At 36.8% G+C, this 12354-nt stretch overlaps 2 protein-coding genes across 2 annotated transcripts; one reads left to right on the top strand and one right to left on the bottom strand.

Annotated features, from left to right (window-relative positions):
* The first annotated feature begins 1344 nt into the window (after positions 1-1344).
* On the top strand, positions 1345-2327 carry LOC127123132 (uncharacterized). The gene is made up of 3 exons (XM_051053385.1): positions 1345-1360; positions 1584-2111; positions 2203-2327. Exons 1-3 carry the CDS (start codon positions 1345-1347, stop codon positions 2217-2219), a joined length of 561 nt encoding a protein of 186 aa, XP_050909342.1. The 3' UTR covers positions 2220-2327.
* Positions 2328-4247: 1920 nt separating this feature from the next.
* LOC127123131 (disease resistance protein RGA2) lies at positions 4248-9225 on the bottom strand. Its single transcript, XM_051053384.1, has 4 exons — positions 9163-9225; positions 7243-7307; positions 5487-7041; positions 4248-5330 (listed from the first exon to the last, which is right to left on the bottom strand). Exons 1-4 carry the CDS (start codon positions 9223-9225, stop codon positions 4248-4250), a joined length of 2766 nt encoding a protein of 921 aa, XP_050909341.1.
* Between the last annotated feature and the right edge of the window lie 3129 nt (positions 9226-12354).

Raw genomic sequence — 12354 nt, 5'->3', positions numbered from 1 at the left:
CTATTGGTAATGATAGAATGCTCAAACAATTAGCCAATTTTAAACTTTGAAAATTCCCTCCAAAAATCAAGTGAAATATCAAATGTTCATGTGATCATAATTCATGAAATGCAATGCATGATTTGGATAGTAGAAGTCAATAGAAGAATTTAGCAAAAAGAACCACTTGAATTGGAGCTTTGGTTGAGAAGTTATGCACACTTGAATCTCCAAGTACACTTTGCCATGATTTGATCACATCTCCTTAACCACACATGAGAAATGGATGATCTTGGACTTTTTGGAAATGGGAGAGAAAGATATACAACTTTCATGTTCAACAAAATTTCATTTGAAGCTTTCTTGATGATTTAATTTGAAGTTGAAGTTAAGTTAAAACCTTTCCATTTTTGGCAATTTTGAATTATAGGTCACTTTCTATTTTTGGAAAGTTTTGACCTGACTTTGTTTTCTTCAATGTTGATGTTTGAAATGTCAAATGAGACTTGTTTGAACATGAATGAAGTATTTCTAATCACTTCCCACTTCCAAATCCACAGTTGACCTGGCAGTTGACTTTTCTAGGCCTTCAGTTGACCTGGCTATGCTCTGATGAAATTCAAGCCTCTACCACTTGGGATTTTGATTCAAAATGATATCATAGCTCATATGAACTCTTATGAATGATTATGGTGCCCAAATTCTCAAGAATGGCCACCATCTATTGCTCAATGAATGCCTTTGACTGCTTTTGACTACTTTGACCTAAGATTGCTTCATCTGCAAGGCAAAGGTTAGATGACATATTTTTGTACTTTTGGTTAATGATAAAGAGAAAAGAAATAATATACATATGCCAAACATGCTTGGTGATCAAGAATCACACTCAAAAGCTAACCCAACCACAGGGAAGGGGGCCAAGTGCACAATGATCCTTGAGGCAATGATATGATATGATATGATATGATGCCATGAGGGATCTTAGGGACAAAATTGGGGTCTTACATAAGGATGTCAGGTTTAGAAGTTTACCCAATGATAAAGATTGAAGATTCTTTAGACAAGTGAGGTCTCTTAGCATCCCAACTGGAAATAAACTTAGCTCTTTATAATTCTTGAAACTAAGTTTTTCAAGACTACCAAGTTTATGAATTGAACTTAGTAAATGTTGGCTACATTTCGCTTGTACAAGCAAATCACTGAGAGATGGAAATTATAACAGTATAGGACATTCCGTAATTTCAAATATTGAAAGGCACAAAAACATGTTATCTCTATCCTCCCTTGATAACTTTAACAGGTTCAACAACGGCTCTGGTACCAATTTTTCTAGTTTTGTGAAACCTCCTGCAACTCCACCATTCCATGACTCCTCATATAGGTATTTTACATGACTTAGGTTAGATACTATTAGATTCTTTACAAAAAGAAGTTTCTCTAAGTCTGGAAGGTGTAAACAACTTTTTATCTCTTATATAACAAAATACCTGATTATACTTATTTTAAAACCTTTGTATGTTTGGCCTGCGCCTCCACTATCCATCAAAACCACACTAAATTTGATCCATGTGCACACAACTGCGTGTTTTTAGGTTATTAAGAAGGCACTAAGGGTTATTTACTATATGATTTGTGTACTAACAAATTTCTTGTTTCCAAGAATGTTTGCTTTTATGAGCTTTGCTACCACTTCTCCACTTCCAATGACCATTTGCCTCTTCCCCCACCATACATCATTAATCACGATCCCACTGATCTTGAACCTATTGCTTCCGCTGCATCCCCACCCATTCAACCTCAGGATGATCCTCCACATGATCACCCTCCTACACCCACCCTTCCTCAACCTACTCCCCTTAGGCGCTCCACTCAACCAACCAAACAACCCTCCTACCTGCATAACTATCATTGTAACCTCCTTAAATCTGACCAATCTTCCTATCCTACACCTCAAGCTTCCTTCCCCATATCCTCCGTTCTTTCTTATGACAACTGCAACGCTGCCTACAAATTTTTTTGCTTATCCCTTTCATCCATACCTGAACCCACCACCTTTAACCAAGCAACCAAGCATGCTTGTTGGCTTCAGGCTATGCAGACTGAATTAAAGGCTCTTGAGGATACCAACACATGTACCCTTTGTTCTCTTCCCCCTAACAAAACTCCTATTCGTTGCAAATGGGTATATTCCATTAAATATCTTGCTGACGATTCTATTGACAGGTACAAAACGCGCTTAGCCGCCAAAGGTTACACCCAACTCGAAGGAGTGGATTACTCGCTTTGGCTTCCATCAAATGCTGGCATCTCGAACAACTACATGTTAATAACGCCTTCTTACACGAGGACGTCTATATGGCGCTTCCTCAATGTTACGATCTCTTCCATTCCTCTTCCCCCTCACAGGTTTGCAAACTTAATAAGAGTCTCTATGGGCTTAAATAAGCCAGCCGCAAATGGTACTTCAAGTTATCGGAATCCTTAATATCTCTAAGTTATAATCATTCACATGCTGATTATTCGCTATTTACCAAATGCCATGATAATACTTTTACTGCTTTACTTGTTTATGTCGACGATATAGTTTTAACAGGTAATTATCTCCCAGAAATCCAATATGTCAAAGCTTACTTCATCACCAAATCCGTATCAAAGACTTGGGCCCCCTTCGATACTTCCTTGGTCTCGAAGTAGCTCGCTCTCAAACTGGTACTTTCATTAACCAACGTGACTATACTCTAGACTTGCGCAATAAAATAGGTATCCAAACTCTCTCCTACCCTTTACAACTCATCTCTTCCACTACACTCTGATACTTCACAACCGTATCTGGATGTCACGCAATATCGTAGACTTATAGGACAACTTATTTATTTAACAACCACGTGGTCGGACATTTCCTTTGCTGTCTAACAAGTCAGCCAGTTTGTTTCAAACCTGACTATCACTCACCATCAGGCAGCTTTGCGTATATTACAATAGTTAAAAACCAGTCCAGCTCTGGGCTTATTTTATCCTGCTGCTACTGACTTATCCCTTTCAGGTTTTGTAGATCGCGACTAGGCTACTTGCCCAAGGACGCGCATATTTGTCACGGGCTTTTCCATCTTCTTAGGCAAATCACTAATCTCCTGGAAGTCCAAGAAACAGACAACAATTTCTCGCTCCAGTTTCGAGGCTGAGTATCGCGCCCAAGGCAACCTCACCTGCGAAGTGCAATGGCTGCATTACTTGTTTAAGGATCTCCGCATCACTTTTCCCAAACCCACTTCCCTCTACTGTGACAATTGATCAGCTGCGTATCTTGCATACAATCCAACTTTTCACGAACGATCAAAACATATAGAGATCGATTGCCATCTCATTCGTGAAAAGCTGGGATCTGGAATCATCAAGCTCTTTCCTATTCCTTCTACTGCTCAAATTGCTGACGTTCTCATCAAACCTCTAGCCAATCCTTAATTTTCTACTTTTCTTCTCAAGCTTGGCCTTTTGACTTTGCATAGTCCAGCTTGTGAGGGAGTATTAAATCATAAATAGTCCTTTATTGTTATTTATTTTTGCCTTGACTTAGTCTTTATTTTTTCATGTTTTCCTTGCCTTGTGTATATATATACACACCACACATTGTCTCGTAGAAATATCTTCTTTTTATTGATGAATGAAATATATTCAAATTTTGTTTTCTGCAATTCTAATAGATCATAATACTGATTTTTCTTGTGTTATATCTTGAGTTCCTCTCTTTTATGCTTGCAACTAAAACCTTGGTAACCATTATTTTAAAAAATTAGTTTAAATCAAATGGATTAAGGCTAGAATCGTGAATGAATCACTTTTTTTTTGTAAGTATTTCAAACATTCTCAAATGTCTTAGAGTTGGAACGTAGGAATACTTAGGATAATTTAACTTATACTTGAGTTTGGTCAAGACCGGTGAAAACTCGAATGTAAGGAAAATGAAATCTAGAATTTTGTGTGAAGATGATAGACTTTTGTGTTATGATTTTCGAATTCCGAATAATGTATTTATAGGCCATGTATGTGTTGTTTCATAAGATTGTAATTCTTGATGAAACAACACATTTTCAGCATAAATTTGCAATAGTTTGCCTATGGTTACTTTTTCATCTATTACATTTTTTTTTATATATAATAAATAAAAAACAATAGTTTTGAAAAGAAACAAAATGAAAATAACCTAAATTTCTTATTCACTTTGGCTAGAACTGAAAACCACAAGATTCATAAGCTCCTTCGAAAATCAGTTAGCGGTTGTTTACTTGAATGTGAGCTATTTTATGCCAATCCTCACCAGTGTTCTCTCTACATCGTTTCCCTAGCTCACTGCAGTCGTAAATTTCCAATCTTTTCAGACGAGTAAGGCGTTGAATGCTCGTGGGAAGATATATCAGCTTTGGACAAAGAAAAATCTCCAATGTCTGAAGCAAGACTAGGTTTCCTAACCAGTCAGGTAAGGATGCCAGGTTCGGAAGATTAGCCAATGACAAATATTGAAGAGCACACATATGTTGTAATGCCTCATGCAAACCTTCTATTTCTGGGCAACCTTGGACTGTCAAATTCTCAAGACAAGTGAGGTATTGAAAACTTTCTGATAGGTTGAACTTTTGGCAGCTCATAATATTCAATCTCTTAAGAGAGTGCAATCCATGTAATACTTCATCTTCCAATGACTTGAGGTTCTCCCAACCACTAATATATATCTCTTGGATAACATTAGTGTTATTGATATCAGTTGGAAGTTGCTCAAGTTTGGAAAGACCATCAATGTAAAGAGTCTTTAGAGAAGGGAGGTCTCTTAGCATCCCAGTTGGAAGGTGTAAACAACTTTGGCAATTCACAAGTTCTAGATAAGTTAAAATATTTAGAGAGGAACTAGACATCCATTGTGGGAAATAGGCACCTGTATATCCTCTCACTCTCAGACTTTGAAGTTGTTGGGTTTGAGGTTCAAGCACTTCAAGAATCTTTACAACGTTTTCTTGTAATTGGGACTCTTCGTTTATCTCCCATTCCAATTCCAAATTGTTCACTTGCTTTCTCAACATATTAGCTTCATTGGCATCCATCACACTTTCAACTCTCTCCAAGTGTTTAATGTCAAGGCTTCCTTTAAGATTCATCTGTCCTAGTTCCGCCAAAAGAAACCCTTTCTCCTTGCCAACAACATGCGTGGTTAAAGTTTTTAGAGAAGCCATTTTTCTTATATGTGGAGGCAAACTTGATAGCGAGGTACAACGCGTCAAAGATAGATATTGTAGAGCTTTCAACTGTACCAACCTATCAGGCAACCTTTGGAGACTTTTACAATAATCTAACTTTAAAATCTGCAAATTCCATAACTCGCATAAAGATTCTGGAAGAGTTTTGAATTCTCCACGGGAAAGAGTCAAGTATCTTTAATGTTTCAAACGAAAAATCGAAGATGACAACTCTTTCCTTCTTTCGAAATCAAGTACTCGTAGAGAATAACATTTTAGTACTTGAGGTGGAGAACCATTGTATTCACGCGTTAAAAAGGTCCTTAATGATTTGATTCCATGCAACTGTGTTGAACTGACTACCATAAAGGATTTCTCATCATAAGTTGACAGGTGGAGGATTCTTTTAGATAGGCTTGGTTTTGTACTGTAATAACTAACCTCTTCAGCAATAGATTGAGCAAGATCATGAACAAGGTCGTGCATTTTAAATTGTTCAAAATCACTAATATTATCTTTCTCAATATCTTGAAAAAATGATCTCCAATATAACTTATTCCACACCTCATTGCCAATATCTTCTGCTTCCAGCATTCCATTAGATGAAATAAAACCATTAGTCATCCAAAGATCAATCAAAAACTTCTTGTTTATTATTTCATCTTTGGGAAACAGTGCACACAACGCAAAACACGGTCTCAATTTTACTGGCAAATTCAAGTAGCTTAATCTTAAGGCAGACATGACATTACCTTCACCTTGTGAACTCCATAGCTTGTTTTCCTTGACATTGAGCCACTCTATTTTCTCTCTTTTGAAACGCAAGAGACTTCCTAATGCCATTGCCACAAGAGGCACTCCCTCACACTTCTTTACTATCTCTTTTCCTATGACCACAAGTTCTTCCCTCTCTTCCTCATTTGGTCCAAAGGCTCTTTGTTTTAACAACTCCCAACAATCAGTGTCGGATAGGATTGATAAATCATGGGGGGATATTGTTCCCATGATTGCTGCAACCTTTAGAAGACGAGTGGTGACCAAAATTGATGCGCCTTTTCCCCCACATGCCAATACAGATTTCAACATCCGCCAATTCTCTTGTTCATCATCCCATACATCATCCAACACAAGCAAATACTTTTTTCCTTTCAACAAATCTAGAAGTTTTCTTTGTAAAGGCTCTAGATCCATTTGTGCACAAGCATGGCCAGTTGCTGATTCAATGATGGCTCTTGTCATTCTCTTCAAACTAAAATCTTCAGAAACACATACCCAGATTCTCAGCTCAAAATGACTGACTACCTTGTCATGATTGAATATAAGTTGGGCAAGTGTTGTTTTTCCAAGTCCACCAAGACCAACTATTGGATAAACAGACAAATCCTCAAAACTAGAAGCATCACCTACCAAAAACTCAATAATTCTATCCTTATCTTGTTCTCTTCCGTAGACTTGAGGTTGAGTAATGATTGAAGTAGTTTGGCGCCAGTCAAGGACTCCACTTCTCTTCTCTCTAACAATTTCCGTCAAATGAAACTTGCTCCTTTCTTGAGCGATTTCATCTAACCTCTCTCTAATCCTCTTCATTCTCTTAGCAATTTGGTAGCGGAAAACATTATGTTTGGGATGAAAACAAGATAAGAAAGAGCTTTGTACCTTGTTTGAACGTCTTTCCTTTAGTCCTTCATACTCCAGTGCTTGAGTGGCGCACTCGTCCAAGATGTCATCGAGGACATGAGCAACATCTTTGAGCTTAAGAAGCCAGTCCTTGATAGCTCTATCAGTGAACTGTTTCTCCTCAGCATCTTCAAGTGTAGTCTTGATTGTTGTCAGCAAGCTAGAAAGACTATTAAAGTCTTGATCAAAACCCAGAAATAAGCCAAGCTCTTTTTGAATGAGTGAGTTCAAATTTTGACCATTTTTAATTTACACGAGATGTGTCCTTTACAAAAATTAAATTAACGTAGGATTCTAACATCACTAATCTGCAGATTTTAATAATCACTAAAACACAATTAGGTTCCAAATCTAACAAAACCTAAACTTATGTAATAAATCTCTATCAATAGAAATTAACGATAAACTACACAAAGAAACGATAACCTAAGAATTCAATAACCTAAAGAAATTAAAATGCAAGGATGGGACTGAGATAGATAGATAGATAGATAGATAGATAGATAGATAGATAGAGAGAGAGAGAGAGAGAGAGAGAGAGAGAGAGAGAGAGAGAGAGAGAGAGAGAGATAGAGAGAGAGAGAGAGAGTACACCAGAATGTATAGTGGTTCGACTCTATCATCCTCGCAGAAGCCTACTCCAATGGTTTCCCATTGAAAGTATTTCTTCCACTATGTTTTGACAAATATTATACGAGTTCATACAATCACCAATCCACAATAATGCTGAGAAAAATAAATCTCTATTTGGATCTTAACTTGTAAACAACCTTTATGCCGAACTTTCTGCGAAATCTTTACATAATTCTTATTTCTTGAATCTTTCAGCTTCACCAATATGCTCTAAGTCTTCATATATGGCAATCACCCCTGATCCCACCGATTTCATGAGCCATGAATTGTCCAAAGATTGAGAAGAACTCATACCCTATGCATAGGCTTCCACACAACACTACCAATGTCATCCTGGAGAGAAAAACCTCATTCTTTTCACTAGAATTTGTCTCTACTAGTTACAACAACCACAATCTTGCAAGCTTTCTGAAAATATTATCAAACTCTTCAAGAATGGTTAGTTTCAAGACACGTCTCCCTCAACAATTACAGATCTCCATAATCAAGATCTCAATCTAAACAAGAGGTTGAAGATAAAATAAATTCTATTTGCAAGAGATTTTGAGTTTTCAAAAATAGAGGCTGTTGATTCTATAAAATAATCACAAAATGATTATGAGATTGTTTTTTTGAAAACGAGATGACAAAATGTATTTATATGCGCTTAAGATTAAGCACAAAAAATAGTTGAAAATGGGTTGTTAGACTTGAGTCATTAATATTTTTCATGATTTGAGTCAAATGAGTAAGTAGAGTGGAACAAGATCTCATAAAGGGAAGCAATCCATTTCCCGTTATTCGAGTCACATTGTAACCCTGATTCAAGTAATGAAGGCTCATGATTCAAGTCATGTACAAAGCTTGATTTGAATAAAATTAGTCAAAAGCAAATAGGAAAAAGTGAGAACATTTGTGATTCGAGTCATATAGAATGTGTGATTCGAGTCATATAGGATGTGTGATTCGAATCGAATGGGCCAGTGTCTAACATGAGATGTGTGATTTTAATTAAGTTCAACTTATGATTTCAGTCACAAGACTGCATGATTCGAATCATGTGTAAATTGTGATTCGAGTCACAGACAACAAAAAAATTCATGTTCTCCCCCGTTTGATTTGATTTAAGTCATGGATTGTGAGTGACTCGAGTCACACACAATAAATCTCAAATTTTCAAGTTTTTAAAAATACTTTGAGATTTCACTTTCCACATAACTTGAACCAATATAAAATATGGTTCTTGTTCCATTAACTCAACCAAATGACTTAAAACATTATGATCATACTCAAATATAACACTTGAATTATGCATGCTAAAAAACGAATAGATTCAAAACCCAATCCAGATATGTGGAATTGATGAGGAGGCTCAATAAACAAAATAAACGAAACGAAAGCTTAGAGGACAAGCGACAAACCGTATTAGGGATCTCCCCTGAATGTAATAGAGACATCCAACTTCACTTGGCAGGTTCAACTAAAACTTCATGAGAAGAGAAAATATTTTGAATTAAAATATGTTGTCTCTTATTGGGATTTTATATTTCTTCCAACATGTTTTTATTTTTAATTTCAAGGGAAGATATACTAATTTTAGAGATGGAGATAAGATAATTAATTTCTTACATATGTGAAATAAATCATGATAAGATAAATGTTAAATTACCTTATCTTTTTCATGACCTTCCATGAGACAAATGTTATTTTTTTTATCATCTGAGGATTCCATGTCATGGTATCCTAAGCGATGTAGGTTTTCATGACCTTTCTTTAAGGTTTCTTGAACTTTCTCTAGTTCTAGTTCTAAGGGTGATTTTTTTTATGTGTCATTTCTTTCCACAATGATAACATGTAGGAACAGATGATGACTTCCTTCGTTCATGTTTTAATCATCTTGTTGTTTTGAAATTTTGAAATTTGTTTTTCGTGCCTAAGAAATTTATTAAATTTGAGAAACATGAGATTTATGTCTTCATCACTTTCACTTTGACAATCTTTATTTTCTGATCCATGTCTTTTACATTTGTAACTTTTAGAGCAAGAATTTTCTTCTTCTTGTCACCTTCTTCATTATCATCTGGTCATTTCACCTTTATCTTGTGTTCCTTCAATTTACCAAAAAAAGTAGCCAAGTCCATGAAAGACAGGTCCCATGATTCAAAAATCACAGTGGCTTTTGATTGCCAACTATTGTTTAAGCATCTAAGAATTCTACAACTCATTTTGAAATACTTTCTGTAGATGTTTGATTGGCTGCATTGTATGGTAAAACACTAGATGGATTCTAATGTCTTGACTGATGTCATGACATGCTGCGGAGATGTTTGTTTGACTGCATTGTATGTTAGAATACCTAGCTGTACTCTGATGTCTTGGCTGATGTCATGATATTCTGAGTAGTGTACTGCAGGATTAGCTAATACAAGATTCATTGAATGTCAAACTGGATGTTATGACATTCATCCCTGTCAGCAGATACTGAGGAATAGAACAGGTGGTGTTCTACTATAACTCAGTATTTATTATCAGTCTGCTTATCAAGGAAATAACAGACCTGGCATAAGGCCTACTGTCTGAATGTCAAACTGGATGTTATGACATTCATCATTGACAGCATATACTGAACAATAAGCAGATTGGTTTTCTGCTACATTTCAGTATGCAACTCAGTCTGCTTATCAAGAGGATAACAGACCTGATGTAAGGCTCTATGTGTGAATGTCAAATTGGATGTTTTGACATTTATTAATGTACGCTGATACTGAAGTATGGACAGATTGGTTCTGTACAGTACATCAAACTGTACAGTCTGTTTTCAGGAAAAACAGACTTAGCATATGGTTAATGATTTGGAAGTCAAACTGAATGTTGTGACATTCATTCCTGACAGCATATGCTATATTGTAGGTTGTTTAGTTTTTGGGTTTCAGCATTTTTCTCAGGCTAAAATCCAGGAAACCAACAACCAAGCTACAATTAAGGAACCTAACAAATAGCCTATTTGTTAGCACACTAATATGTGGAAATTAGTTAGAATCCTATGTGGCATTATTTGTGGATGTCTTGAGATATTTTAGGAACTAAATATGGAGATAATTTAGGAACTAAAAGATTGAAGACCTTGTTTGTAGCAGAAAGTTTCTGCTGATGTTGTAACAGCAAAGGAGAAGTTTGCTGCGATTTCTGAAGGCCCAAATCCAGTTGGGTGATTAGGTTATAAATAGCATATTGTAACCTAGTTTTTGTAAGCCTCTTAGAATGAAAATTTAGGGGTGTGTGTGAGGTAAACCTCCCAATCTGTGGGAAGGTTACCATGTGTTTCTCAGTGTTCAAAGCTGAGAGTATTTGTAACTCAAAGCCTGTAGGCAAGAGTGATTATGGTCTTGAACGAAGCTGTGAAGCAAGTTCAAGGTCTTTAGCATTACATTGTAATTGTAGTGATAGGAATGGAAACTGGAGGTTTCTATCTAGGAGTTCCTAGGTATAGATTGCATTGGGTAGGGATTAAGTGAAGAGTTGTAAACGAGGGAGTTTAGCTCTGAATTAATACTGCTGATAGTGGATCTTCTTCCTGGCTTGGTATGCCCCCAGACGTAGGTGATGTTGCACCGATCTGGGTTAACAATTACTTGTGTTTTTACCTTCTGCATGTTATAATTTTGTCTGTTATAAAATAAGGTAAACCTGTAATGCTGTAACAGGTGATGTTCAAATCAATGTTGAGACATCATGCTGATAACTGTGCAGGCTCAACAGAAGTAAGTGCTATGGTTGATCTTTGCTGTGTCTTTGTACCAGATGGACAGAACTGGGTGTTCTTCCATACTATGGTGATATAGTAGCAGATGTCGTGACATCTGTGAATGTGTGTATATCAGTACTGGGTTTGAATTGTATAACTATCTTGCTGTATTTGTAGCAATGTTGGATCAGATGTCATAACTTGGAGTAGAACATCTGAAATCTGACTACACCAGAATTTCAAATGGTATCAGAGCAGGCATCCTGTTCTGTTTCTGGATGAGATCCATAGGTGATACTTTCTGGTATCTTGCAAGGAGTTATATTAGTACTGATGTTGGAACCCGTGGAAGGTTCTGTGAGTTCCCTGAATGGTCCCTTGAAGTAGGTGGATGGACTATTCATGACAGGAACTATGGGTACCGGTCTCTAGTGGTTGGCAATTGGCCTTTGTGTGGGACAGCTGTGCCAGTATTGAATCACATTCAAACTTGGTATGGTCTTGGAGGCTGATCTGGTGAAGTGTGTGTTCATAGGTTGAGTTGTATTATGATTTCCGCTGCATAATACCTGGCAAAACTCAAACTCTGATGTAGTTTCCCCTCATGTCGATGAAAGGCTGCTGTATTCAAGCTCTCATCATAATCCACTGAAGATGTCAAAGATACTTGAGTCTCCTCAAGTCCACTCATCATGACGTTCTCACTTCAGGGTGGTAAGAATCACTTAATCACTGATTCGGTTACTCTCTTGAGTAGTGTATATGAAGACCTTGAAGACTTTCAAGGAAGGTTTGTTCCAAGGAGGTGGAACTAATGTTCTATGTGATGTTAGAACATGTTGCTCAACAAGTATGCAGCTACTGGTTGAAGAGCAGATGTTTTTAGGTATCAAACAAAGGGATACTTCTGTTTGGAACCTACTCCTGACCTGGAAGAGGAGACATCTGTGTGTGCTAAGTTGACAAGGGTAGGGTCAACTGTGTGTGTGCTCAAGAAGGTTACCTTTAGAAGTCTGATCTCTAGAAGTTGAGCTGGTTGAGATGTGACATTGTGCAATCTCCTGCTGTTTGGCATATTCCTGTAGATTGATCAGGGTTGGATAGTTGTTCCCTGAA

Source organism: Lathyrus oleraceus, chromosome 2 (assembly GCF_024323335.1).
Source record: "Lathyrus oleraceus cultivar Zhongwan6 chromosome 2, CAAS_Psat_ZW6_1.0, whole genome shotgun sequence".
NCBI lineage: Eukaryota > Viridiplantae > Streptophyta > Magnoliopsida > Fabales > Fabaceae > Lathyrus > Lathyrus oleraceus.
Note: the sequence above shows the minus strand (reverse complement) of the source record. Positions and strands in the feature narration are given on the sequence as shown.

Excerpts from the sequence above, each read along its gene's own strand:
- LOC127123131 (XM_051053384.1), bottom strand. The coding sequence starts at position 9,225 with ATGGAATCCTCAGATGATAAAAAAAATAACATTTGTCTCATGGAAGGT. Across the intron at positions 7,308-9,162 it reads AAGGTCATGAAAAAGATAAG|GTTATCGTTTCTTTGTGTAG; the intron begins GTAATTTAACAT and ends TTGAATTCTTAG. Across the intron at positions 7,042-7,242 it reads GATTTATTACATAAGTTTAG|CTTGCTGACAACAATCAAGA; the intron begins GTTTTGTTAGAT and ends TAGTCTTTCTAG.